At 43.0% G+C, this 27852-nt stretch overlaps 1 protein-coding gene across 3 annotated transcripts; it reads right to left on the bottom strand.

The window, feature by feature from the left end:
* Nucleotides 1-27798, bottom strand: LRRC8B (leucine rich repeat containing 8 VRAC subunit B). Of its 3 annotated transcripts, none has more exons than XM_072127100.1 (4): nucleotides 27680-27798; nucleotides 11619-11736; nucleotides 7329-9448; nucleotides 1-5415 (listed from the first exon to the last, which is right to left on the bottom strand). In XM_072127100.1, exons 3-4 carry the CDS (start codon nucleotides 9432-9434, stop codon nucleotides 5152-5154), a joined length of 2370 nt encoding a protein of 789 aa, XP_071983201.1. In that variant the 5' UTR covers nucleotides 9435-9448; nucleotides 11619-11736; nucleotides 27680-27798; the 3' UTR covers nucleotides 1-5151. The 3 variants fall into 3 exon arrangements, with proteins under 3 accessions (XP_071983201.1, XP_071983203.1, XP_071983202.1); XM_072127102.1 differs by lacking the exon at nucleotides 27680-27798 and adding an exon at nucleotides 25756-25837; XM_072127101.1 differs by lacking the exon at nucleotides 27680-27798 and adding an exon at nucleotides 20737-20983.
* Between the last annotated feature and the right edge of the window lie 54 nt (nucleotides 27799-27852).

Below are 27852 nucleotides of genomic sequence, written 5' to 3'. Positions count from 1 at the left end.
TCCAAGAAAAAAAAAAGTTTATTAGAAGTAAATGCACATTTCAACCTCTGTACAATGCAATGGTAATCCAGCGTACACTTACATTCAGAAATAGCAATCTCCTTCATGTCAACTAGAAAAAGTTTTCCCAAAATGCCCTTTCTTCCACTGGGGCTCATACACACAAGAAATACTGTCTCCTGGTAGAATTTGGCACTTTTCACCGCTAAATAATCACACGGATTCTGACCATCACGGGACAGACAATGATGGAGAATGGTTTCCATGGGTTGTAGGTGCATAAACCCTCAGCAATATCAGGTCACATTTGTTCAAAAGAATATATAAAAAAGAACAGAAATAGAACAAATTATGGAATGTAGAGAAACCAAACAAGTTTTCTAATTCTCACATTACATCCAGGCAACCAAATGTGTTATATCTAAGGTTTACGCAGGCTTTGCTATGCAGGTGCTGAACACCACCCAGTACAAGAATCTGGAGAGCATTCTCTCCAAAAATCAACTTTAAAAAAAGTACTAAGAAAATCTACCATTAAAAGTCCATCATGATAAACCAGGGTCACTTACTCATAGATCCAGGCACCGTGACTGTGGTAATCTTCCTATATTTGTTATGCATGGCTTCCTTCCTTCTAAAATCAACTTTTAAAATTATGGCAATGAGTGTGAAGGGCTCAGGGGGCGTTACCAGAAGCCCCCATGCTGTATCTTCACAGTCTGTTACACTGTGCAGGAGCACTTCTCCCACTGTGGGAGATTAAAGCAGGCAGAAGGAGGGGAAATGTTAAGGGAGCAGGGGGACAGTGTAACAGCTTGTGAAGATAAAGCATGGAGGGGCTCTGAGAACGCCCTTCACACTCATGAGCATAATTTTAAAGTTTATTTTAGAAAAAAGGAGGCCATGGGTAATGCATACAAGAATACCACAGTCACAGTGCCTGGATTTATAATTAAGTGCCCCTGGTTTATCATGGACTTTTATGGTAGATTTAACTTAGGCACAAAAACAGAAATATGTTTAGGAGCAAAGTGTTCCCTTATCGACGTGCTCAACTATTTATCATGGGGAAGAGCTACTGTCCAAGGTGTGACTATACCATCAGATCTCCTGACCTTTCTATACATTATTTCATGAGAATACAAGTATCAGACGCATAGTGAGAAGGGAACAGGTTCTCCATATACATGGCAATCCCAAATTAGTGTCCAGGGAGACAACAATGTCATGTATATGGTCTGCTTAATGTAGATAAAGAAATGTGGTGGACCTTCTTGGTGGCCTCATGTCTGATAACTCTACAGGTGAGACAGTGGTCAGCTATAAACTTACATGTCTCTGTATACTGGTACCGATCCAGCAGTCACCGTATATTGCGCAGCACCAACCAGTACAGACAATGACCATTACTTGCCCTGCAATGCCATCACATACATCTTCTACTACATCCAATCTCTGGACTCAATGTGGTTGGCTGAGTGATGTACATGACATAACCGCGGTAGGAGCAGCAGTTGTATTTTATACTAAAGCTATGTTTCTGAGGATCCCGGACAATCCCTGACATATCAGTAGTTATCAGCACTTTTGTGTCTATCCGTTTGCCCAAGACGGGCAAATAATTCATTCTACAAGCCGGAGCGATGATCGACAGTACATTTACTTTGTGTGCTTTTTTATGGGTAGCTCAATAGGTCGGAGGACCCATCGCTTAATATACTGTATGAACTTATCCTAGTAGTAGTCGTTGAAGCATTCCTACTCAGTGCTACTTAAAGGGGTTGTTCCACAGGTGACATGTTTTCCCTAATCCTTAGGGTAGGAAATAAGAGTTTGATCCCTGTGGATAAACATGTGAATGCTGGGCACATGCACGCTCTGCCACTGCTCCTTTCAATTTTATGGACATATACAGATGTCACTATAGGCAGTGGTCAAGCATGTGCACCACCAATCCATTTGCTGTTGACAAATTTGGACTCCCATTCTTGTGACTGCTGTGGTGGGACCACCGATGAGTCCATATTCTATGGATACAATATACACGTCATTAGTGGCAAAACCTCATTAAGAATGAAACAAGGAATCTAGTTCTTCATTTCTCAAGTTGGATACAGGTTATAGATACTGTAAACACATAGGTTATAACTGCAGTAATAATATATACATTGAATTGATGGCAGTGTATAGATTGCATCATGGTGTGCATACATATCGTAAATGACAAGACAACACTGTATTACCTACTACTACATATAATGGATTATGGGTTATACTCCTGAAGATACATCTTACATATGGAAATATTGGATTCCTCCATAGTAGTCAACATGTTCAGAGCGTTTTCTATGTCTTGCAGTGGTTCTTATTACAAATGACATCAGCACAGATCTGCTCATTCATCAGGAGAGAATTTAAAGGGGAGGTGAGATAGTAAAGGTTTACATCCACCGCTGGTCATAGCAAAAATACACTCATTGCTGATGATCAGTGTCATTCACTTCCCCTCTTATACATGGATCACAAAACTGGACTTGGCTGTAGGGAATATAAGCAAAGGGGACTGCAAGATCCCCGCTACAGGAAGATCCCCTTATCCGCTACACAAATCTATGGCTCCTTCAGTGTCCAAGACTATTCACAGTCACAATATGACTCCTAGCATAATAGCGCTAATGGAATATTTAACCAAAACTGTCCGCTTTTACTATACAATATTATCTTCTGCTTATGCTGCTATAAATGAGTGAGCAATAGTGGTGATAGAGGTGTTTATTAATGGAGTTATCTTACATATAGGACAACCCCTTTAACCGCTACTAACCAGATGTAAAATGTAGAAGCAGAAAACCTCCAAGGCCCAGTTCTGACCTGTGTCTTGACCTCCTGTTAATGACGAAGTCTAAGAAATCTGGTAAAATGTCCACTGATCACAATGTACATTTAATGTATTTCGTTTGTTTCCATTAGCACCACTTTAGTTATTTGAAAGGGAAAAAAATTGTGCTGCAGCTTCACCCCAATTTTCCACTAATTGGACATTTTAATTAGACTTCCATTATTATCATTGATCAGTGCTTCTATGCCAGTATGTTGCCTAGAAGCACTAAAATAATCGCAAGTGCAAGAAATGGTGATTATTTTTGCGCCAGTGGAGGGGCCTGCCCCGTGCCTGCTTACCTTTTAAAAGCCCACGTAGATTTGCCCAGGGGGCACAGCTGCCTGACAGATACATCAAGAGGACTATTCCCAATGATGGGGGGATGGGGAGTCGGGGAGGTGGCTGTTATACACCGCGCAAGAGCACCAATGTATGATAAATTCAGCCGCTATATATGACGGATCCATTAAGAGGACTATGTCACGACGCGGTGTATGGTAAATCCCCCCTCTTTATGTCCTTTGACATATGAAAGTGTAGAAAGTAAATACAGCACACAGTAGCACAGCACAATACAGCTCACAGCATCACCACTCCCAGGCTTATACAGGTTGGAAATCATGGCTGCTGTCATCCAAAAACAGCTCCTCCCCTGACCATGAGTGGTATTGCAACTAAACTCCATTCATCTCTATACAGCTGAGCGGAAATACCAGCACAGACCATGTTCAGGTGTGGTGCTGCTTTTCAAAGAAAGCAGCCATGTTTTTTTTTTTTTTTACCACCGGACAACCCCTTTTTTAAACACATATAACTATAGGACATCGGATAAGATATCACCTTTAGTTTCACAATGGCCAAAACCCCTCAGTTGCATAGTAAAAAGTAATGCTGGAGATGAGACACTATGGCTAAGCAGTAAAAAATATACAAAGTAAATCCTACAGCTCTGGACTTGAAGTACTAAAAGGACAATCAAAATTACACTCAAAAACTATATCAAACACCCTCAATCAACAATTAACCAGCTTTTTCACCAACGCAGGAATATTCTGACCCTGGGAGGTTTTATACAGTTCTTCTGTCACCTGAAATTTCACTTACCTGTAGGAATCCACTGCAATATCTAACCAATCCTACTACAGATAATGTAACCCCCTCTTATACAAGAATGTGAACTGCCAAACTACAAGTCAGTGTACGGGGAGAGGAGGAGGAGAGCGCAGCTCACCCCCGCCCCTCTCCATAGCAACCTATGGCGCACGGCGCCGTATTACGGGAAAAGATAGGACAGGGTGTGCGGCACCGTACCGCTCCCGTAGGGCGCCGTGCGCCCATAGAAGTGTATGGGGGACGTATATCGGCCGTATATACGGCGGCCGTATATACGTCCCCCATACGTTCGTGTGAATATAGCCTAAGACATATCGAAAAATTTCAATATCACATACACAAGGGATTTCACACTGAAAATAAAATGCTTGGGTAACAATGCTTTTGGTAGAGCATCCAAGATCCTGCTGGACGCTCCACCATACACACCATTGCTATAGTAGGTTTCATCCCAATGAAACAAGAGCGCATTATATCTACAGCACTTCTGATTCACAGCTTTTCCTCCAAGATACCTTCTTAGTGTCATTGCTTTACAATGACTGTGATCCGTACTTCCTTACTACACAGCTAACACATCTACAGTAGTTTAGCACATTTCCATTTTTATGATGCTGGTGGCCAATACCTGGGTCTCTCATCGATCCAAGCTCATTTAGCCCCCAATTTGGTCCCTAAATTGGGTTGTCCCACAAGAGACACATAAGTTACCAGTGTCTGATTGCTGGAGCCCCAAGCAATCACTAGAAAAGTGGTCCCAAGCCCCTTCTCCTCTTCAACACATGACCATTGGTAGGAGGAGTCTAAATGAAGCGGTGGTCACCATCGTTTCCCGCCGTTCCATTCAGTGTCTAAGGGGCATTTCTTTTATATACAGCGCTTACATTTTTGTGCTTTAATCAAAAATGAGTACTAAAAATCATTTTTAGATTTTTTGGTGGCAGCTCATAAACGGCTAGTTTTTCAAACATTCAAACAAAGAATTGCACAAAAAAAAACTATTATAAATGCTAATAATAAGACGCAAGGGATTCATCTTTGTATATGTAAAATCCAAGAATACTGGCTCATAAAAGGAAAAAGGCAACCCTGTCAGCCGTAGTTATCAGAAACTCAACAAATTAAATAAAAAGCTGCACCTTCCTACGGCAGACCACCTATCTGTTTGCCGACTTGTGATCTTTAGCGTATGATGGCAGTGTATGGAGCACATTGGTTTCTACAATGATACAGTTTGGCTTTAGTGATTGACACGACTCCAGCTCGGGAGGAAGAGATTCAATCTGGTTTCCGATCAGCTCGATCTTTATAAGGTTTGTCAGTTCCCCGACGAGTGGCGACAGACAGGTCAAGCTGTTTTTTCCCAGTAGTAGACACTGTAGTTTGCTGCACTTAAAAAGTTCATCTGGTAAAAACTCAATCTGTAGAATAAAAAGACAAAAATTTTAGAAATGCAATAAATCAGACATTATGGAAATAAATAGAAGACGTGCATCTGGCTTTTACATTTTCTAAACTTGAGCTGGGCTTGTACAGGGCAGGATCACTTGTTAAAGATAACACAGGATCACACTATTGACAATGGTAGCATAACTCCCTTTCCCTGCACAATAATTATTGCATATAACACAGAGAACGCCCACAACTCACTCACAAAAAACTTATTTCTGTTGTAGTTTGGCAAGTACTCATACCAATAAGGATTACTAAAAAAAATAAAATAAAAAATAAAGGTAAAGCTGGAAGCAGATAACACAGGATCACATCATGAATAATGCTCACTAAAAACAGCTCAGCTAAAGATCCCTGCACAAGACGAAGAGCATGCCCAAATCAGCAAGTCAGCTCTACCCAGGTAAGATAGAAGAGAAAGTTGTTATTTTATAGGGAATACAAGTATTATGGGTGACAGGCCCTCTTTTACTAAATGCATGAACACTGATTCTCTTATAATTGGTGAAGGATGTTGCAGACTCTCTGCTCCATTAAAAAGCAATGCAGTCACCCTATAAAATAGATGGTGAAACCAATAAGTCCATAAAAGTCCATTTTAAAAGCAACAGCTGAAAAAATACAGCTGCTCAGACAGGATGCTAAAAAAGTCTTCAAGTACACAGAGGAAGCATATCCGCTACATTGCCATCAACATCTGTCTCCACATGATAAAAGTCCTGGCTTTATATAAACTGAATGCAAAGAGTGAAATCACACATTTTGTGGCAGAAGTATGAAAATGAATAATAGGGCATTATAAGGAGCTAAATGTACAACTCTTCTGGCTTCTAGTCACTTTTAGCTTTAAAGGGCATTATAAATCAACATGCAGCATGTTGTAGAGAAATATAAAGGGTCATTTACTAAGGGCGTGTTACCCAAATATTTCCGATTTGCGCCGATTTTCCCTGAATTGCCCCGGGATTTTGGCTCACGCGATCGGATTTTGGCGCATCGGCGCCGGCATGCACGTGACGGAAATCGGGGGGGGGCCTGACGGGGGGCGTGGCCGAACGAAAACCCGACGGATTCGGAAAAACCGCCGCATTAAAAAAAAAAAATGTTTTGCGAAACTTGCACTTGCCTTCACCAGGTATAGGCCGGTGAATTTCAGGGCATTCCAGCGGCCTCGGGGAACTTCAGCGCAGCAGCGACATCTGGTGGACGGCGGAGGAACTACCTTAGTGAATTGCCGGAAGACCCGAATCCACCGCAGAGAACGCGCCGCTGGATCGCGAATGGGCTGGGTAAGTAAATCTGCCCCATAGTGTGGTTTCTTACATATTATTTCTGTCCAACATGCTGTTTCTAAGGAATTCCCAGTTTAATCCATATGCTAATGAGGCAGTCAGTAAACCAAGGTCATGTCTTCAGCACTCTGAGCATTGCTATTCTCTTTGCTGAATCCTTTCCCTCTCTTCCCATTGTCACCAAGACAAGACAAAGGGTAATTGTCCAGGGCTCCAGGTTCTAAGGACATCCCCCGGGTGCACCCACTGTCACATTAGCATATAGATCAAAATAGGAATTTCTCGGACATGGAATAATGGACAGAAATAAAAAAAAGATATTTATAGGTGTATAAACATAGCATCTCAAAGTAGGACATAGTATCCCAGTGCATTTCTCTACAGCATATACTGCCAACAGATTATATTCTGAATGGAGTAAATCTGCTTGTACATTTTCAATACCCAAAGACCCAAATACACATCCAATAAAACCAATTTCTGAATCCTTTTTTCTCCATACGTCACATGAACTGGTCATAAGCTACTCCAAAATGTATTTGGTGGGATTGGCTGAACTGCTTTCCTCATTGGAACACAATCATACTTACACTATTGTTTGTCACTGAAAAATACTGCAGATTTTTCAAAAGCTGGATCTCGTCTGGGATGTAGGTCAAATTATTATGACCGAGGTCCAATACCCGCAACTTGTTGCAGAGGAACAGCTGTAGTGGCATCATTTCTATATTGTTATGATTGAGATAGAGCTGCTCTAGGTTGGCCAAAGCACCGATCTGTAGTGGTATGTAGGCAATAGAGTTGTGCCACAGTTTCAGGCAGGTCAGTTTGGACAGATGCTGAAAACTTATAATTTCTTCAACGGTCTTAAAATTATTTCCTTTGAAGTCAATCTCTCTTAGTTCGGCCAGACTGAAAATGGAATGTGGAATTCGTTCTAAATCACAGTTTATTAATTCTAGGCTGGTAAGATTGATCATTTTCTTCAAGCTAATTAAGATTAAGAGCCTATTTCCTTCATTATTAACGCTAAGTTTCTGAAGAAACGGTAACATATCTGTAACCACAGGTGGGATCCTGGGAATGCTGGTCTTCAAGTATAGGGTCGTCAAGTTCTTCAAGTCCTGAAGGCCCTCAATGTGTGCAAAGCTGTAGTTGTCAATACATCCCGCTAAATACAATTCCTTCAAGTTCTTCAAGAGGAAAATCCAAGATGGAATCTTTTCAACTGAAGTAAATTTAAGATATAGAATTTCAAGGTTGTCAGCTAAAAAGCTCAGAGCTTGAAGATCCACTGTCAGCGTTGAGTGGTAGATATGGAGTTCCTTAAGGTTGACCAGCTGCGTTATCATAGGGGTGATCTTGGCATCTGGTATAAGTTCCAATTTCATAACTTCAATCTCATTGAGTTCAAAGACATTGTCCGGCACCCCACTGAGCATAAAAAGATGAAGTTCTGTCTTGTCCTTGGAATTTCGGATCAGTTTATTCCGTAACATTTCCACTGTCCATTCATTGTTGAGATTAATCTGTTTGAGTCTGTTCTCACTGACTTCAGACAGAAATATAGAGAAACGTTTGGAGTAGAGTGGATCATATTGGTCCGCTAAATGAAGGATGAAGGCAAAGTCATTTTGGACATCGGGGATATCACTGTAGTGACTCTTTTCTCTGACGGCTTCAAATGAATATTGTTTCAGAGAACTTCTCAACATCCACCACAGGCTGTAAAAACAAGCAAAGCCATACAAAAATACAAGGAGCACGTAAAATGTAGCCAAAACCTTAAAAATTGCAGCAAGAGAGTAGACACATTGGTATCTCTTGTACCCTGTGAATGCTTGAATGTCAACTTTACAGTCAATTTCAAATGTTATGTGCATCAAGAAATAAGACACGTATGTAATAATGACAAGTAAAGCAATAACCTTCACTACTATCTGCTTCAGATATAGTCTATAAATTATGTCCTTCTGCTCAACATGAAGACGGAACTTGCGGACTTTTTCAAAAAGGGCCTTGGCCTGTTCACCTTCTTTCTTGTCCAGAACACTTGAAGCATCATCCTCCACCGCTGTGGCCTCGACACCATGTTGTACGGATTGTCTCCTTGCATCCGTGTCTTCGCAAGTCAGCCGTCGCGATGGCTTGTTCGCCCAGTTCCTCATGGTCTGCTCAGCAACCGTCTCGGATAAAGCTCGCGTTGTCCATGGTGAATCAAAACATTTATACAGAATCGCAACAAAATGCTCCAATCTGGAACTAGTGCTGGGGTAATGAAGCCAGAAATTGCTGCACACGGCAAATACTATGGTATGCAAAAACACCAGATAGGGGAAAAACTTAGTAAACCAATGCAGTTGTTTCTCATAGCAAACGGCGTCTATGTAGGCATATTGTTGGCGGTGCAAGTCAGTCTGGATTCCTCGTGAGGGACCTATTTTTCCAAATGGATTGGTGGAGAAATTGATCTTTACACTGACTTGATCCAGAGGATGTGTACAGTGATCGCCTACTTCTGCCTTACAAGGAAGGCAGAGCATTCGGCTTTGTGTTAGTTGCAGAGCACCGGCCAGGACAGCGATCATCAGCATCACCATTGTGATGTAATACCAAAACACGTCCCACCATGGCTTCAATATGTGATAAGAAGACTGGGCATCGGCTAAAACTTTGAGTTCTGTTACAGTGATCATGATGTCGCTGGAAGCTGTGAGAGAAAAAAGGGAAAATTTTAATATAATCTCTGTCAAAGAATAAAAGTGTGATGCAAACAATCCTTTCACCAAGGAACTTAAAGCTGCTTTAAAACAGCAATGGATTAAAGGAAACCTACCACCACAAATCTACCTATAAAGGTAGATTGGGTGGTAGGTGGATCAATGGGACGTGAGGATAGCCCTTTTAAGGGCTAATCCTCACGTCCCCACACTTTTTTGATAACTTTTATTCCACATATATTCAAATTTACTTATGCGGCTACTGGGGCGTGGAGTAGCCGCATCTGAGGTTACACGAGGCGGCTACTCCACGCCCCGGTAGCCACTTTAACCCTCCTACTCACCCATCTTCGGCGCGCAGCTCCGCGTAGCTGCGCGCCCTCGTCCGGCGATCCTGCCGTCTGCGCATGCGCAGAAGAGCAGGCTCGCGCCTGTTTCGGAGCAGTGACCGCGCAGGCGCAGGCCTGCTCTTCTGCGCATGCGCAGACGGCAGGATCGCCGGACGAGGGCGCGCAGCTACGCGCCGAAGATGGGTGAGTAGGAGGGGTAAAGTGGCTACCGGGGCGTGGAGTAGCCGCCTCGTGTAACCTCAGATGCGGCTACTTCACGCCCCAGTAGCCGCATAAGTAAATTTGAATATATGTGGAATAAAAGTTATCAAAAAAAGTGTGGGGACGTCAGGATTAGCCCTTAAAAGGGCTAATCCTCATGTCCCATTGATCCACCTACCACCCAATCTACCTTTATAGGTAGATTTGTGGTGGTAGGTGCCCTTTAAAATTAAAAAGAAGTTATCTGTCCCCATTCATTTCAGCACCAGGGGACCATGGCTGGCTCCAAATAAATCCTGTTTGGGGCAGGTCACCACCGCAGCCAGTCACTGGCCTAAGCAGTGATCACACTCAGTAGGTCACTGCAGAGGAAAGTCAGTGACTGGCAGAGGCCAGTGCATTAATGACCTGCCTCAAATGGCAAAGAAGTTTGATGTTTGAACTGGACAACCCCTTTAACAAGCTTCAGCATGGATCCTACTGTCCTTTTTCTATATCTGCTACAAAGCAGATGAAATTGTCCTTACCTAACCTGAGTCTCTGGGGTATGGAATTGAGGATTCTCCCTATATATGTCTATTTTTGTGGCACAAGCTTTCAGCCGAAATTAACTTCCAACGTGCAGCTATAATTCTACTAAAGCGTTATCACACAGTGACGCCAGATCTCCTGATCTGTCTGTTTTAATAATTCATTTTAATGAGGATCTGTAGCCAATTCTGGAGCATATTTTCCAAGTAGTTTGCTTTGTGCAGTTCCCCTGTTATGCCTCCAGGTATGAACAAACAGATATTGTCCATTCTTCAATGTGTGTCAAGGACATCTGCGCGCCCCTCCATCCCTTGATATGGGATTGGTGATCATGGAGAGGGAATGTATATAATAATGACTACCAGCCCCCTCAAAATGCTAAAAGCCAGCAGAACACGGGAAGTCACAAGAAGTCCTGCTGCAGGTGGGTCAGGTAATCCGTAGCTCCCATCAGCAACAGAGGAACCTTACTGGGACAAATACAATATTGGTGACACTATTGGTCTTTTATGTATCCTGGTAAAATTTCTTATTAGTGGCCAACGCCTTTAACATCAATTATGACTTTCAGGAAGTCTAATGACATGTGGGATAATAGCCTAACCAGTATATGTATTCCAAAAGGAACATTCTCCAAACTGTGGACAACCCGGTTTTGTAGTTGTTGTATCTCATCATCACAATGAAGGGGACTTGTTTTGCTTGCTTAGTTCCCTATATTATACTGATGAGATGCAAAAACACAGAAATAGCCCTGTCCACAGTTGGGAGTCTCTTCCTTTTGGAATAGATATACTGATACTTATTACCCTGCAGATATTTCAGATATGAATTATTGCAATGTAACCACACCCTTAATGTGGAAAATTAGGTTTTGCTTTTCTTGAAAAACCAATCCCTATCCAAGGCGTCCTCCATGTATACAGGAGTGAGACTAAAAGATTTAGTCTGCTGCCTGCAAGTTTTTTTTGTGTAAGAAAATTTGAAAATGTTCCTCATACTTTTTACTACAGTTACAGAGTGAACGCTTGGATACATACGTGTACAGTGGGCATGCTCTTTAAGCCATCTGTCTTACCTCACAAGGGCAGTCTTTAAAAAAATTGTCAGTCAGGTGGTCTGCATCTTTTGCACAGTCTCAATCTCTTCATTTCTGCTTTCATTCTGGATCATAGCTCAACGCCATCTTAATCCTCCTGGAAGAAGAAAAACAATGCATAATAAATGCTTGCGGCATCTTTATATGAACAATAAGGTTAATGCAAATAGAAAATAATATATTTATTATAGTATTATATATTACTTTACTAAGCAGCTCCTAGTGCCGTTTTTGAGGGTGACAGGTCCTCTTTAAGTCAGCATTGCCTAATGATGATGTTTGGTTTCTGTTAGAGGGTAGGGGCTGTACAAGATGTGTTTGTGCATATACAGTGGGATGATTTGCAGCCTTCTGTTCTATGTACAGGTCAGGAATCTTTTCATGGTATACAATATACAATGTATCCAAAGGTATTACAAATGAAGGGAGAAAAAAAAAAAAGAGTGGATTTGGAATATTTTGACAGAAAAGCCAAAAATTTGGCACAAATCTGTGTGTTAGGAATGAGTCCTGGAATAACATTGTGCATATCGGTTGTGCTCAGGGCCGCATCTGCCATGTGGCGAGATGAAAATCTCGCCTCAGGCGGCAGAATGCAGAGCCCTTTAAAGGGCCGCGAAATTTGCCACTCTAACGTGGGCGATTCGGGCGCCTGTTGTCGCCCGAATCGCCCACTAGATAAATAAATTGCACCTGTCTCTTTAAGAAACAGGTGCGATTTACATGCGGAGCGACGCAGCGCCTTTCCGGCTGCTGGCGTCGCTCCGTACAGTGCAGCGTTACAGGCGGCGGGAAGATTAAGCTGCCTGGAGCCCTGGGGGTGTAACACACTGGATCCTCACCAGCCACTCTCCACGTCCTCTCCTAAGCTGTTTGAGCCGCCGGGGACCATGGAGCTGGAGACCCGGAGAAACCAGCAGAGAGGAGACCCAGAGGCTCCAGGAGGACCAGCGCTACTCTCGGTCTGTCAGGAGAGAGATCTACTGCTGCGGCCCGGAGAGAAGATGGAGGTCAGAGCAGCTCTATAGGGCATATACACGTGTCCCCAGCGTCTGTATGTACCCCCTCCCCCTCGGCGTCTGTATGTGCCCCCCCAGTGCCTATATGTGCCCCCCCCCAGTGCCTATATGTGCCCCCCCCAGTGCCTATATGTGCCCCCAGTGCCTATATGTGCCCCCAGTGCCTATATGTGCCCCCAGTGCCTATATGTGCCCCCCTCCAGTGTCTGTATGTGCCCCCCCAGTGCCTATATGTGCCCAGTATCTGTATGTGCCCCCCCAGTGCCTATATGTGCCCATTGTCTGTATGTGCCCCCCTCCAGTGTCTGTATGTGCCCATTGTCTGTATGTGCCCCCCCCTCCAGTGTCTGTATGTGCCCATTGTCTGTATGTGCCCCCCTCCAGTGTCTGTATGTGCCCCCCCAGTGCCTATATGTGCCCCCCCCAGTGCCTATATGTGCCCCCCCAGTGCCTATATGTGCCCCCCCCAGTGCCTATATGTCCCCCCCCCCCCAGTGTCTGTATGTCCCCCCCCCCCCCCCAGTGTCTGTATGTCCCCCCCCCCCCCACAGTGTCCAGTCTGTCAAGTTTAATAAAACTGATTTGGGGCAATTAATATTTTGGGGCCTGGTAGTAATTGAACTTTGGGGCACTATATGGGAGGCTGTATATAATTTAACTGAGGGGATCGGCTATATATTGGGACCAGAAAGTAATTCAACAGGCTGGTGGACTATATTCAGGAGCTGGATTTTAATAAAACTAGTGGTCAGCTGTATTTGGGCTGCAGTATATACCGTATATACTCGAGTATAAGCCGACCCGAGTATAAGCCGAAACCCCTAATTTCAACACAAAAAACTGGGAAAACCTATTGACTCGAGTATAAGCCGAGGGTGGGAAATGCATTGGTTACAGCCTCCCAGTATATAGTCTGCCAGCCCCTGTAGCATACAGCCTGCCCAGTCCCTGTAGCATACAGCCTGCCCAGTCCCCGTAGCATACAGCCTGCCCAGCCCCTGTAGTAGGAAAAAAAATAACACTGTACTCATTTTTCCGACGTCCCCCATAGGTCCTCTTCTGTCTCAGACTGTCTCAGACAGAAGAGGACCTACAGGTGATGTCAGAAAGGTGAGTTTTGACTTTATTTTTTAGTTGACTCGAGTATAAGCCGAATTAGGGTTTTTGAGCACAAATTTTGTGTTGAAAAACTAGGCTTATACTCGAGTATATAAGGTAACTAACCTGGGAGGGCTGTGTATGTGGGGCCAGATTTTATATAAGATGGAGGAGATCTGTATTTGTGAGCTGTGTATAATTTAATAGAGGGGGTGTTGTATATTCAAGCCTTTAAATACATTAACCCCTTAACGCTCTGCGCCGTAGCTCTACGGCGCAGAGGTATAAGGGAAGTATGAAGAGGGCTCACGGGCTGAGTCCTCTTCATACAGAGGTGGGGGTTTTTGCATTTTGCACAAAACCCCCACCGCTAATAACCGCGGTCGGTGCTTGCACCGATCGCGGCTATTAACCCTCTAAACGCCGCCCGCAAAGTCGCGGGCGGCGTTTAAAAGACGGCGGCGCGCGGGCGCCGCCATCTTTTTTTCGATCGCCACGCCCCCCAACGTCATCGGGGGGCGGCGATCGGTTACCATGGTAGCCTCGGGTCTTCTCTTGACACGAGGCTACATGGTTTATGCAGGTTCGTTACAATGAGCCAGTGGCTCATTGTAATGTAAGACCTGCAAAAACGCCATATATTGCAATACTGTAGTATTGCAGTATATGGTAGGAGCGATCTGATCATCTAGGGTTATTGTACCCTAGATGGTCTAAAAAATAGTGAAAAAAAAAAGAAAAAAAAAAAGTTTAAAAAATAAAAAAAATTAATAAAATATTAAAAGTTCAAATCACCCCCCTTTCCCTAGAACGGATATAAAACATAACAAACAGTAAAAATCACAGACATATTAGGTATCGCCGCGTCCCAAAATGCCCGATCTATCAAAATATAAAAACGGTTACGGCCGGCGGTGACCTCCGAGGCGGGAAATGGCGCCCAAATGTCCGAAATGCGACTTTTACACCTTTTTACATAACATAAAAAATGAAATAAAAAATGATCAAAATGTCACACAGACCTCAAAATGGTAGCAATGAAAACGTCGCCTCATTTCGCAAAAAATGACCCCTCACACATTTCCGTGCGCCAAAGTATGAAAAAGTTATTAGCGTCAGAAGATGGCAAAAAATTTTTTTTCTTTTTTGTACACATTCGTTTAATTTTTGAAAATGTATTAAAACACAATAAAACCTATATAAATTTGGTATCACCGCGATCGCACCGAACCAAAGAATAAAGTAGGCGTGTTATTTGGAGCGAAGAGTGAAAGTCGTAAAAACTGAGCCCACAAGAACGTGACGCACGTGCGGTTTTTTTTCAATTTTTCCACATTTGGAATTTTTTTTCAGCTTCGCAGTACACGGCATGTTAAAATAAATAACATTACGGGAAAGTAAAATTTGTTACGCACAAAATAAGCCCTCACACAGGTCTGTACACGGAAAAATGAAAAAGTTATGGATTTTTGAAGTTGGAGAGCGAGAAATGAGCCGGAAAACCCTCCGTCCTTAAGGGGTTAAAGGGGGGCTGTTTAGAGAAAATTATGGGAAGTATTTATTAAGGGGTGCTGTATATATTGATTGGTCAGGGGGACACTGTATATAAAATGATTAGGGACCTGGGACAGGATGGGATACAATAGTTTGAACCACACTAAGGGGTTCTATATATATGTTATTGGGGTGCTGTGCATATTATAATTCCAGTACTATTTATATATATTTACAGTATATAATGAAGGGATGTTTTATATGTGTGGGAGAGTGAGGTCAGTTGTGTTGGGAGGGGTATATAATATTTAGGAGCGCAGTGTTGTTATCCAGGAGACTTTATACTGTAAATGACTATGGTATTTTTAGGGACGCTGGGTGGAGATGCTGCACGGAGCTGAAGATATCTGCCAGCATTTTAATTTTCGCCTCAGGCAGCAAATGTGCTAGAATCGGCCCTGGTTGTGCTAGTTACTACTACAGTACAGTCTATAATTTAGTCCTAGTAATTAATAAGTGAACACTGCAAAGAGTTAGCAAGAAAGTGCCCAGTCCTGGATACCACCAGATATTTCAGATTTATGTGAGACAAGCAGCTCTGAGAAGAGCTCCAACATGGGAACAATTGAAACAATCCCACCGGAAAGACATGGATGTTTAGTGAAAACCAATGCAGTGTCCTGCAGCACGGCTGGAAGTCCTGCTACAGATTCCCTCCCTGATCTCTGTACTTACTGTCATCCATCCCTCGCTCGCATATTGCTGAAAAACTAAGCACATGTGTATAAATATCATAGTGTTTTCAGAGTAGTGATGCCAGTGGTGTGGCCTGTGGTCGCAGATCATGTTGGCAGCTTGTAAACAGAGATTGGCAGGGATAGCCAATGTGTCTGTGCTGGATAGGATTGGAAGAGGTGATAGAGATTTTTTTTTAGTCGCACCCATATTTCTGGCCAGCAAAAACCCAATGACACAGTGCTGTATGCCCCAACTGCAGACTAGGCTCCTATCCATCTGCATGGTTCTCATCACACCCCCGCTGATCAGATTATCAGCCCCTATCCTGTGTATAGGGGATAATGATAAAACATAATACAACCCCTTTAATTGGAAATCACTGTAGAACAGAATAAGCAGGAGCTAAAGCGCGGAAATAGCTGAAATTAAGTATAACAAAAAAGTTACCATGGTAAAATTTCTGTGTAGGCGAACATAACACCAACCCCCCCGCCCCCCCCCCCCCCATGCAGCAAGATTCGGGTCTTCATGTAAGGACCTTGCCATTTTGCTGGCTTCCGGCAGATGGAGAGGGCTGTGCAGTCATTACTGTATGCACGGTCATCATAACTTCTCTGATGTCATTTCTCTGATTTGGTAAATGTGTCCTGGCAAATAGATGGTGTAACGGGTCAATGACTTTAATGAAGATTCCTCTGGCACAGGCCATCGGATGAGAGCCATCAAAACAACCTTCATCATCCAGGATCGGCTTACAACTATGAAGAACACGACTCCAAGGCTCCTTCAGCTGCCCTTTAAAACTGTATGCATGAATATTTTTTTTTTTTTGATCATTCTTTTTATTGTTTTAATGAAGTACATGCAGATTTTAAGGTGGGTTCAGTTGTGATGGAAAAAGCATCACAAGACCCTAAATTGTAACCATCAATAACCCTCAGTTCTATCTGCAGTGTCCTCATCCCATAGATCCAGGTCTCCATTGAAAGATGACACAGGATATGTGTAAGTCAGTGACATGGCCTTGGCCCCCACCACTAGCACAGGATGGACCAGCGCTGATGATGCTGACATCCAGTACCAGTGGTGGTAGACAGGAGACACATGTGACTTACAGACAACATCCCTGAAGATGCCAATGGTCACTATGTGACAGAGGATCACAGGTCACAATATGCAGAATAGATGACAAGAACGGAGGGCACCTACTCAGAAGACATGACAGGTAATGGATGGTCCTATGAAGGTTAACCTCTCATGCACACTCCTTCCCTGTGATATCGCTCTTCTCTGAAGGCTGATTGCAACATGAAGTAAATCCAAAAGAATTTTGAAAATAAATCCAGACAAAAATGGATATCTAAGATAAACACTACATGTCTTAAGATCGGGCAGCATCTGGTTCTTTTTAAAGGGATGGTCCTGTGTTGAATTACCAGATAATGAACATATCATCTGTCTGTAGGAAGAAGGATGTTTCCGGTACAAGTTCCCACAGTTCCCTCCAAAAATACTTGAAACACAACAACACAACAATACCAGCATGGGCTGAGTCCATCATAATAACCCAGGTTATGTAATGGGTGCACAGAATAAAACTCTGCAGGTGATTTTGTAGACTTCACAACTCTCAGATAAGGTTTATCTCCTTGGACAGTGGTGACCTGTCTGAGCACCGGATCAGCTAAACTGTTCTCTGGACCCTGGTGCCTTCAGACCGGTTTATCCAAGGAATCCTTATGGTTCCCAACCTATGAACCCTCAAAGAGGATCGGGATTCTGATACAACACGATCTAGAAGTAGTCCTGGTACTGGTGGCATCTGGACAAGGGGGGTTAGAGGTTGTGGCTGCAAAGCTGGGGGGTCCGACAGAGAATAGACAGAAGCAGTGCTAGGTCAGGGCAGGCAGTGGTCAGGCCGACTATTAACGGATCAAAGTCAGGTCAAGCCTAGTCATCACTGACATAGAAGTGGGACATACACACCTCTGACTTCATAAAATCCCATCTCTGGGTATTTATAGGGGTTGTCCAATTAAAACCTATCGCAGTGCTACAAGTAAAAAAAAAAAAAAAAATAGAGATTTTCCCAAGCCACACTGTCAAGGTAAAGTCATGGAGGGTTGTTTCATCATTTCATAAACATCTGTGATCTTTATTTTATATAATTGCAAAAGGGGTAAAATAATCAAAGCCGCACATAAAGCGGGAGGGGAGTACAGTGACCTTGCTATTTTTTTGGTGATTATTTTACAAATTCACAAGTCATTAATCCGGCTTAGTAAATAAGCCCCAAAGTCTACTTTGGACTAAAATCTATGATTTAGCAATTTTCCAGTGTGCAACCTATGGTAATACACCTGATGAAGGGGTAAATCCTACCTCATATACTTATAAAACTGGATAGTATAATAAATTTGCATCTATAAAAGACGTTGGCATTGCAGCTCGGGCTGATCTCGGGTTGTTTACCTCTAGCATCTATATCTGGTCAGCCCGTTCTGGGATCCAAAATGACTGCATCAGCACAAGATGCAGCTTGATAATCTGATATTAAGCACAAAGCAGAAGGTCAGAGTCTGGCCTCTTTATAAGAAATGTAGACAATTGCCCTTTGAGCGCCTTCTTCTACCTTGTGGTGCCCTTTCCTCAGCAGTGTGTGGAGGTCATCGCTGAGGCGCGGAATGTGTAATATTCCATGTTTATGCCGTGTCATCTGAGGCTCTCGCAGGGCTGCATGCACGTGTATCAGTGTAGCCAGGGTTCTGCTGAACTCAGTTGTACATTGGAATTGGGTCTGGGTTTCCCCTGGATGACAGTACGGGCTATCAGGTTCATGGTAGGAAAGGCAGAGTCATTACAGCTTTCTTAACCCCTTAAGGACGCAGGGTTTTTTCGCTCATTTCTCGCTCTCCACCTTCAAAAATCCATAACATAATTTTTATGTGTACAGAGCTGTGTGAGGGCTTATTTTGTGCTCAACAAATGTTACTTTCCTGTAATGTTATTTATTATTCCATGCCTTGTACCGGGATGCAGGAAAAAAATGTGGAAAAAAAAAATGCATGTGGGCTCCAAAATTTATACCAAATGTATACAGGTTTTATTGCGTTTTAAACAAATGTGTACGAAAAAGAAAGAAAAAATTGCCATCTTCTAACGCTAATAACTTGTACGGAGATGCATGTCATTTTTTGCTAAATGAGCCAACGTTTTCATTGCTACCATTTTTAGGACTGTGCAACATTTTGATCACTTTTTATTATATTTTTTATGTCATGTAAAAGTTGCACCATGCGCGTGCCGGATTCTGAAGTGCTGGAGAGCCGGTGACGTCACCAAGCTCTCCGGCAGACTCGTGCCTGCACAATTTAGCACGGCCTGTTTCCCCGTGCAAAGTTGCGCAGACGCGAGTGTGCCGAGAGCTCGGTGACGTCACGGCTCTCCAGCACTTCAGAATCCGGCGCACACACAAGCGCACGTATGGTGCGCCGTGCCCTAGTGCGGTGCGCCGAGATATAAGTTATATTAACATTTAAATCTTTTATACTGGCTTTATTCTGCTAATGAAAATATGTTCCGGCACTAGCTCACCCTGAGCTGGTGCCATGTATCTGTGTGAAAAACTACCACTTTTAAGTGGTAGGTTTCCTTTAATAAACCAGTACCAGTATGTTGCCAAGCAGCTGAACACATTCCAGATCATGTTTCTTCCATGGTCCAGGGTGGTGGCCTCATCCAGAAAATCAACTTTGAAGTGAGATATAAATTGGTTGTATAAAGTCATGGCGGCAGAGAGTTTAACACTGCAGTCCAGCTCTCTCTTCCCTTCTTTGTAATTGATGATCCTGCATCCAGCGACATCACTAATCAGATCTCCTGATGCATGATATCCATCACAGAGGAGGAAGCGTTCTTAGGCAGGGAGAGCTTGACTTCCATGTTAAACTCTCCGACCTGCTTGACTTTATACAACCAATTTACATCTTACTTCAAATTAGATTTTCTGGGTGATGTCACCACCCTGGGCCATGAAAGAAACATGATCTGGAAGGCGTTCAGCTGCTAGGCAACATACTGGTAATCGTTTATTAGACCAATTTCTGATGACAGGTTCCCATTAACTGTCTCATAGTGCATAGTAATTGATGTTTTACCCACTCTTTTATTAAAGGGAACCTCTCATAAGGTGCCCTTTTTCTGGCTCCCCATCTCCCCATAGAGAATGGTCTCCACATTGTCAAAGAGTTCTTATAGTAAAACTGTCTTTTTCAGAAAGTTAGGTGAAAGTTTACCTTTCTATATGCAGAGCTGTGTCTCTAATCCCATGGGAGTGGCCCACCTTTAGGGAACTGCTCCGGTAGGCATCAATTTCAAATAAAAAAAGGCCTCCCATGTCCCCCATATCTCCTCGCCCCCTCCCTTCCCCCTCAGAACGTCATACATGTCTTCCCCACTCTTACTGGCCACTCCCACGGGACTAGGGACACGGCTCTGCATACAGAAAGGTAAACTTTCATCTAACTTATCTTTTTTTCAGAAAAAGACAGATTTACTATAAAGACACTTTGGCAATGTGCACACTATTCTCTATAGCAGTGATTTTCAACCTTTTTTGAGCCGCGGCACACTTTTTATACTTAGAAAATCCTGGGGCAAACCACCAACCAAAATAGCACAAAATGACACTAAAACAGTCATATTATACATATAGTTAATAATATAGATTCTAAATTTATTTTACTCACTCATTGTGAAACCTGGGCCTGTTTCGATAAACACAAAAGGGATATCCTGGCAGGAATGGTTGAAAGACACACACAAAGCTCTTCCTCAATAGTTCTCAGTTTCTCCGTTTTTAGTATATGGTGCTGATTATTATGTGGCTCATATACTGCAAAATAAAGGGGTACAATGAGAAGTACTATGGCCATGAGGCCAGAGTACAAGTGCCAGCTCATATACTCAGCATATGAGCTGGTACTTGTAGTACTCCAGCCTCATGACTATAGTATTTCTCATTGTTATATGCAGTATACTGCTGGAGTACTAAAAGTACCATCTCATATGCTGAGTATTCTGCCAACAGTTCATATACTCAGGCAAAAGCTCATATAGTCAGCATTATTGGTGGGCATTACCTTGGCGGTGGCCAAATGCGAGAGTGTCTCCGCTCTCAGGATGATGCGCCGGCCTTGGTGACATCATTTTGTTGCGCGAGGTTCAAAGCTTGCGCATGTGTTATTGTACACGTCTCCTACATTGTAAGCATTGCCGGGAAACAAAACACAGGGGGCACCATAGTTTGGGGAACTTTGCCCGCGGCACACCTGACCATGTGTCGCGGCACACTAGTGTGCCACGGCACACTGGTTGAAAATCACTGGTCTATAGGGACATAGAGAGCCGACAATGGGCTCCTGATGACAGGTTCCCTATAAAGTTGCGGTGTCTGTGCACATGTAGGAGGCCATTCTTTGTTTAGTAGGAATGTTATATATAGGTTCTTGAAACTGCAAAGGAACCAAAAATCTGCAGCCCAAATTAGTAATACCCAGGTGGTTAATAATTCAAAAATGACTAGTGGAATAACAGAGAATGGCACAGATGTTACAGAGCGGTTACTTTATGATGACTACAATAAAGTAACAATAAAACAGGACAGGTCAGAAAAGAGTGATGATCGCCTATTATTGTAGGGAGCACAGAATTATGTAAGAGTTACAGTATACAGATATGGAGCTACAAATAAATTCAGGGCATGGTGCCAGGGTGTCAGGATCTTCACTGCAGTGCCTAGTTTTAGTTTAACACCTGAAATATTCTTTTAGGCATCCCCCGCACATAAAACTAAGCAATATGTGACTGTACTATTGTCTCTTTATAGGGATTTTCTGGCCCCTGCTCTGAATCCTGCATATAGATGGACAGTGCTCATTGTAGACCTGATGTCCTTGTTAGGGTACCGGCAACCATCAGGTTACATTCCATGGAGAGCAGATATTTTCCAGGTCTGACAACCATCTCCTCTATACTTTTCTGGGATGTGCCGTCTGGACTCCTTATTTGGGATGATTCACATTCTGGTTTTGTATAATATCTGAACTATACATAATGGTTGTAATGCATTAGACTGTACAACGTGCAGGTTCAGAGAATAACCATCTACTAATCTTCAGGAGCCTGGAGATGCTGGGATTGTATATATTACTTATACTTAGCAGCAAGTAATATAGTAAATTACCAGATATATAACCAACAGCATATTATAAATACCATAAAACATTTGGAGAAATTATCCAAGGAACACATAAATCATCTAATTTTCCAGCATCTCCAGAGCAATTCCAGGAACCCCATATGAAGATCCCCTTCAGCTCACTTGTTCGCGAAACCTGATTGCAGTGTCAGATCCGAAACATAAGTAAGATCATAAAACAGATTGTAAGAGCTCTAATAAATAGCAATTGAAGAGGATCATAAAAACAGTACTCAACCGACAGCAGGGTGGCTCAGTGGTTAGCATTACAGCCTTGCAGCCCTGGGGACCTGGGTTCCAGTCCCAGGCTCAACATCTGCAAAGAATTTGTATGTTCTCTCCGTGTTTGCGTGGGTTTCCTCCAACACTCCAAAACCATACTTGTTGATTAGATTGTGAGCCGCATTGGGGACAGGGACTGATTTGGCAAGTTCTGTGTGTGCTATATAAATAAAGGAATTATTATTATAAGATGTTTTATGTTGGGCTTTATGGATGGACTGATTGTATGGACCAGGAGCTTTCCTAATGCACGTTGTCCAACATGGTGGCAGATTTATCAATCTGTTTAGGACAGGAATCTAAAATGGCTTGTAGGGTTGCACGATGCATCGAAATCTCGGTATTTGTACAATACTTTCAAAGCCAGAATGATTTAATACCGGGTTTCTGTTACTTGAGGTCTGAATGACTTCCACAGACTCTACAGACTCCTTGTATCTGTCTGCAGAGCAGACATCGGGCATGGAGATGTGTCGGGTTAGCGGCAGAGCAGGGACCACGTCATCAGGGAGATATCAGAACTGTCCATATATGGAGTCTACATCTCCCAGGGCTTCCCCAGACACAAGACTCTAAATTATGCAATTAAATAATTTTTCAACCAACCTGGGATTTGAACCCACAACCTCCACACTCCACCTCTATCCACTAGACCAGTGGTGGCGAACCTATGGCACTGGTGCCAGAGATGGCTCTCGGAGGCCTCTCTGTCGGCACGTGGGCTGTCCCCCAGGCACAAAGTTTGCCTGACATGGCATCTTCCTGCAGTCTCAGGCAGTCCAAGTAGTGCCCTGCTATTTTAAAGTGACCCATCCTGTGCTGATTGGTCCTTTCCGAAGAGTGAGAAGGTGTGGACAGGGTCGGATTGGAGCTCAAAGATTCTGGTAGCAATAAGTTTGTTACTGCCTAAATTGCTGTTTTGGCACTTTGGGAAAAGCTAGTGTTTTTTGGGTCTCATTTTGGGCACTTGATCTCTAAAAGGTTCGCCATCACAGCACTAGACTATGAGATTGGTGATTGTCTGTGGGAGGAATTTAGGTAACTAAGAGCTTCACTGTTACACTGTGACACAGGCTCCATGCGGTGGTATATATGATGATGATTATTATTATGGAGATGATGATTATTATTATGATTATAATATTTTAGGTATATAATACAGTTAAATTAAATAAATAAAAATGTATAAGACAAAAAATAAGGGCTCATTCAGATGGCCGTTTCCGCTGCTCATCCGCAAAAAATGTGGACGTGATATCTGCGATTAGTCCATATCGTGTCAGTTATTATCACATATGCAAATAGCTGATGGGTTTCTAATCTACTTCTTGCCCCGCCCAGTTGGTTTCCTACCAACATTTGAAGAAATTACACTGTGCATATGGCGTCCATTTTGCAGATCCATTGACTTCTGTGGATGTACGTGGTGCACTGGGTGAATGAAGCCTACGATTACATTGGGCGCACTGGGTGAATGAAGCCTACGATTACATTGGGCGCACTGGGTGAATGAAGCCTACGATTACATTGGGCGCACTGGGTGAATGAAGCCTACGATTACATTGGGTGCACTGGCTGAATGAAGCCTACGATTACATTGGGTGCACTGGCTGAATGAAGCCTACGATTACATTGGGTGCACTGGCTGAATGAAGCCTACGATTACATTGGGTGCACTGGCTGAATGAAGCCTACGATTACATTGGGTGCACTGGCTGAATGAAGCCTACGATTACATTGGGTGCACTGGCTGAATGAAGCCTACGATTACATTGGGTGCACTGGCTAAATGAAGCCTACGATTACATTGGGTGCACTGGCTGAATGAAGCCTACGATTACATTGGGTGCACTGGGTGAATGAAGCCTATGATTACATTGGGTACAAACTATAGAGTTTTCTGAAAACGAACTTAGGCCGGCTGTACAAGAACAAGTTTAGCCCATAGAAACGGTCCCTTATGTTGGTCCAATCCCACAGACACATTGCACAGGAGAGGTGTCCGCCTTCTTACAGGAATAGGATGCAAGGAGTTCTGTCTGTAACAACTTTTACAGTGCTGGTTCTGCTGTTCAGCATTTCCGTGGGCTGAACACATTTGTGTGTATCTGGCCTCACACTGCAAATGTAGCATTGTGTACTATTAGGCTATGATCCTACCCTGTTTACACCCTCCATTGAAAGGATACTTCAGGAGGACCCCAGCAGCCTATCCCACTGTATGCTCATGCTGGATTCTCATACAAGATTATACATCTCCTGGTTCAGCTCCTCTCCCCTGAAAGCAGCAACAGTGGCAGCAGCCAATGATTTGCAGCTGCTGATGTTCAGGGTTTCTCCATATACGGACAGTGTACGTTCAGCGGTGGCCGAGATGGATGTCATACAGTGGCATCTGCCTTCATAGCCTCTAGTGCCATCCACTGGCTTAAGTGTCCAAAAGACGAGATGTGACCAAAGCCTTATGTGGTCCAACATTACTTTATACAATGTTTCCTGTGCACTGCCCAAAACTAGTCCCCAGGTTAACAATAAAGAATACTGACTAGAGTCTACAAGTCTGTCTCATACTTCTCATCATAAGCACTGCGTGTTTTATGGTTACTTATCTGGTCATAAAAACATGTTTATTGCCCTGTGATAACATGTACTGCTGAATATTGCCCTGAATTTAGTAGTCAATAAGAGTCCTACTACTTTGATCTTTTATCAGGGTCCAGGGACTTTCTACTAGTCCCATCAAGTTACTACCCAGACTCCTGGTCTTCTAAGGTGGGCGCAGGAAGATAAACTTTTGCATCAGGGTTTATGAGTTTTTTTTTAGCTACAAATTGTACACTCTTTCTGTGGCATATCCTATAGCTATCAAATTGGGGCTGTAAAGGTGAAAACCTCTGGCACTTTTCACTGCACTCTTAGGGCAGTTCTGAAACATATTTCTATATTTTACTGGTTTCTAGATTAAAATACAGAGAAGAAAATCGACTTGTGAAAAGCATAACTTATGTAACTATTACACTTGCTTTCATGTGCCCAACTAAGGCGCCTCACAAACTTGTATGAGTGGTTTATGTGCCTAAAGCTCCTGACAAGGCGCACCAGTATGGTATTGAGGTTAGTTGCAAAACTGGAAAAACAGAAGTGGTTTCTTCAATAAATCTGTTGACTTGCATGTTTTTCAATACAGAGTAAAGGCATACTGTACGTCTATGCGCCCAGGCTATACCTCTGCCACTGTATCTTTCCTGAGCCATGTTGTGCCATTTCACCCTGTTCCCTGTCTTTGTATCGCACTTCGAGAAGATTCAGATGGATTCTCTGCATCAAAAGCCAAGAGGAAAATAAAAGATTTGAGCGCTGTGTTGAATATTTCCCATCTCTCTTGGAGAAATAAAGTAGAACATGGTATTGCAGACCTAAGCAATGCCCACATGTATGTATTCTATGTATACACTATCACAACCAAATTGTTACAGCATGTAATAAAGTAACTTTGCAGTAGGTCTTTATTAAAGGAAATTTACAATCAAAATCCATCATCATAAAGCAGGGACACTTTCTCATTGATCCAGGCACCATGACTGTAGTAATCCTATATATGGCCTGCTTCTTTCTTAGAATTATGCTAATAAGTCTGAAAGGGTCCTGAGGATGTTATTAGGGCCTCTCCCTGCTGTATCTTCACAGGCTGTTAGTGCTCCTGCACTATGTACTATAACTGGGAACGCCCTCAGGAGCCCTTCTAGCTCATTAGCATCATTTTAAAAGTTGAAAAGTTACAATGAAGATGCAAAGATCTGAATTGAGCTGTAAGACTCAGTAACGGTAAAGACAATTCCATTAACATCTATTGAAAAGCCACTTCATTTGGTATTGAGGGAAACATAGTTATGACAATATATCCAATACATACACAATATGAGAATTGTGGGAGTGATGCCCCTTGGACCACCACCTGTCTCAAGAGACCAGATTGAGCACCACTGTTACAGCTCATATTCCCCAGGGTCGTCCCCAAGTTTCAGTGGGCCCCTGTGCAGTGAACTCACATGCGGCATTAAAAATTCAGAAACTAAAACAGTGTCCTGTTCCCGAAAATATTCCCTAGTTTATAACCCCAAACAGCCCCCTCATGGATTCATTAGATACAGCCCCCTCACCACCAGGGATTCCTTATGTACAGCCTTATGTGGGCCCCGTCAGCAGCTCTGTACCCGGCAATTGCATAGGTATGCCCAGTGCTGGAGCCGGCCCTGAGGCCTTACACAGACAAGCCATACAATTTGATTGTTGATTACGATTTTCTACAATTTCCCCACGGATTAGCCTGGCATAGCCTGGGATCGCTGAGGGTCCCAACAAAGAGACACTTTGTGATGTTCAATGTACTGTAACAAGATCCTAAAAGTGGAGACTTTTAGAGAACATGTTAGTTACTTTGGCTGCAGCACCGGTAAACAATATCGGATCGGTACTAATATATAGTTATGTGATGCATCGCAGTACTGGATGCTATCAAGTGCTCACATCATGTGACCATGAGACCGGGAGGGACTTGATTTACTCCTCCCAGTATCAGATAATCCCAGTCACATGACTGCGAGGGGATGTTCTAGTCGAATCACCTGCGCCTGTAAGTCATGTGACCGGTGAGGTCATACAAAGACATAAAGATTGCTGAGGGTGCTGGTCACAATATAAAAACCAAACATGCAGATAACCTATAACGTCTTACAACTACTCCATTTTTAGGATAAAACACATTTTTGCCATTCCTGTGAGAAATTATTCACTGAAACCATAAAAAACTGTCAGAAATTCAAGACAGGAGCGTATCCCCAAAAACACCCAATCAGATCACTTCTTTGTTTTCAAACCCCCATGTTACAAAAATGAAAGCTGACATGTGATTGGCTGCAAGGCTATATGAATCATATATAAAATGTTGAACATATGTAAAATAGCTCCTCATCTGCGGAACATTATATTATCTAATACTATTACAGCCAAATACTATTATAGTCTCCAGGGTCAATGTAACTCCCATAAACACAAACATTATGCACCCGCCGTGTAATAACCCGCTCGGCTATCATTATGTGGGATGTGGTAACAATGACAGACAGACACACCTAGCCGCTCTCACTTACATGGCTCAGCTCCCATCTATCCCATCTGCCTATGGCCTCTGTCACTGGCTTCTTCCTACTCCCTCACAGCAGCGGTGTATTGCTGTGCACATGAGCCAATAGAATCTCATCTGCAGACAAACACTTCTTCCTATTGGCTCCTCAGGCTATCAATCAACGCGCATCTTCCTCTA

The sequence above is a fragment of the Engystomops pustulosus genome, chromosome 10, assembly GCF_040894005.1.
Source record: "Engystomops pustulosus chromosome 10, aEngPut4.maternal, whole genome shotgun sequence".
In the NCBI taxonomy this organism is placed as follows: domain Eukaryota; kingdom Metazoa; phylum Chordata; class Amphibia; order Anura; family Leptodactylidae; genus Engystomops; species Engystomops pustulosus.
This window is presented reverse-complemented; position numbering and strand designations above follow the sequence as displayed.

What these genes read in the sequence shown, in the direction of transcription:
- LRRC8B (XM_072127100.1), bottom strand. Translation starts at nt 9,434, where the DNA reads ATGATCACTGTAACAGAACTCAAAGTTTTAGCCGATGCCCAGTCTTCT. An exon ending in TTTCAGTGACAAACAATAGT is followed by an intron (nt 5,416 to 7,328) that starts GTAAGTATGATT and finishes TTTATTCTACAG; the next exon opens with ATTGAGTTTTTACCAGATGA.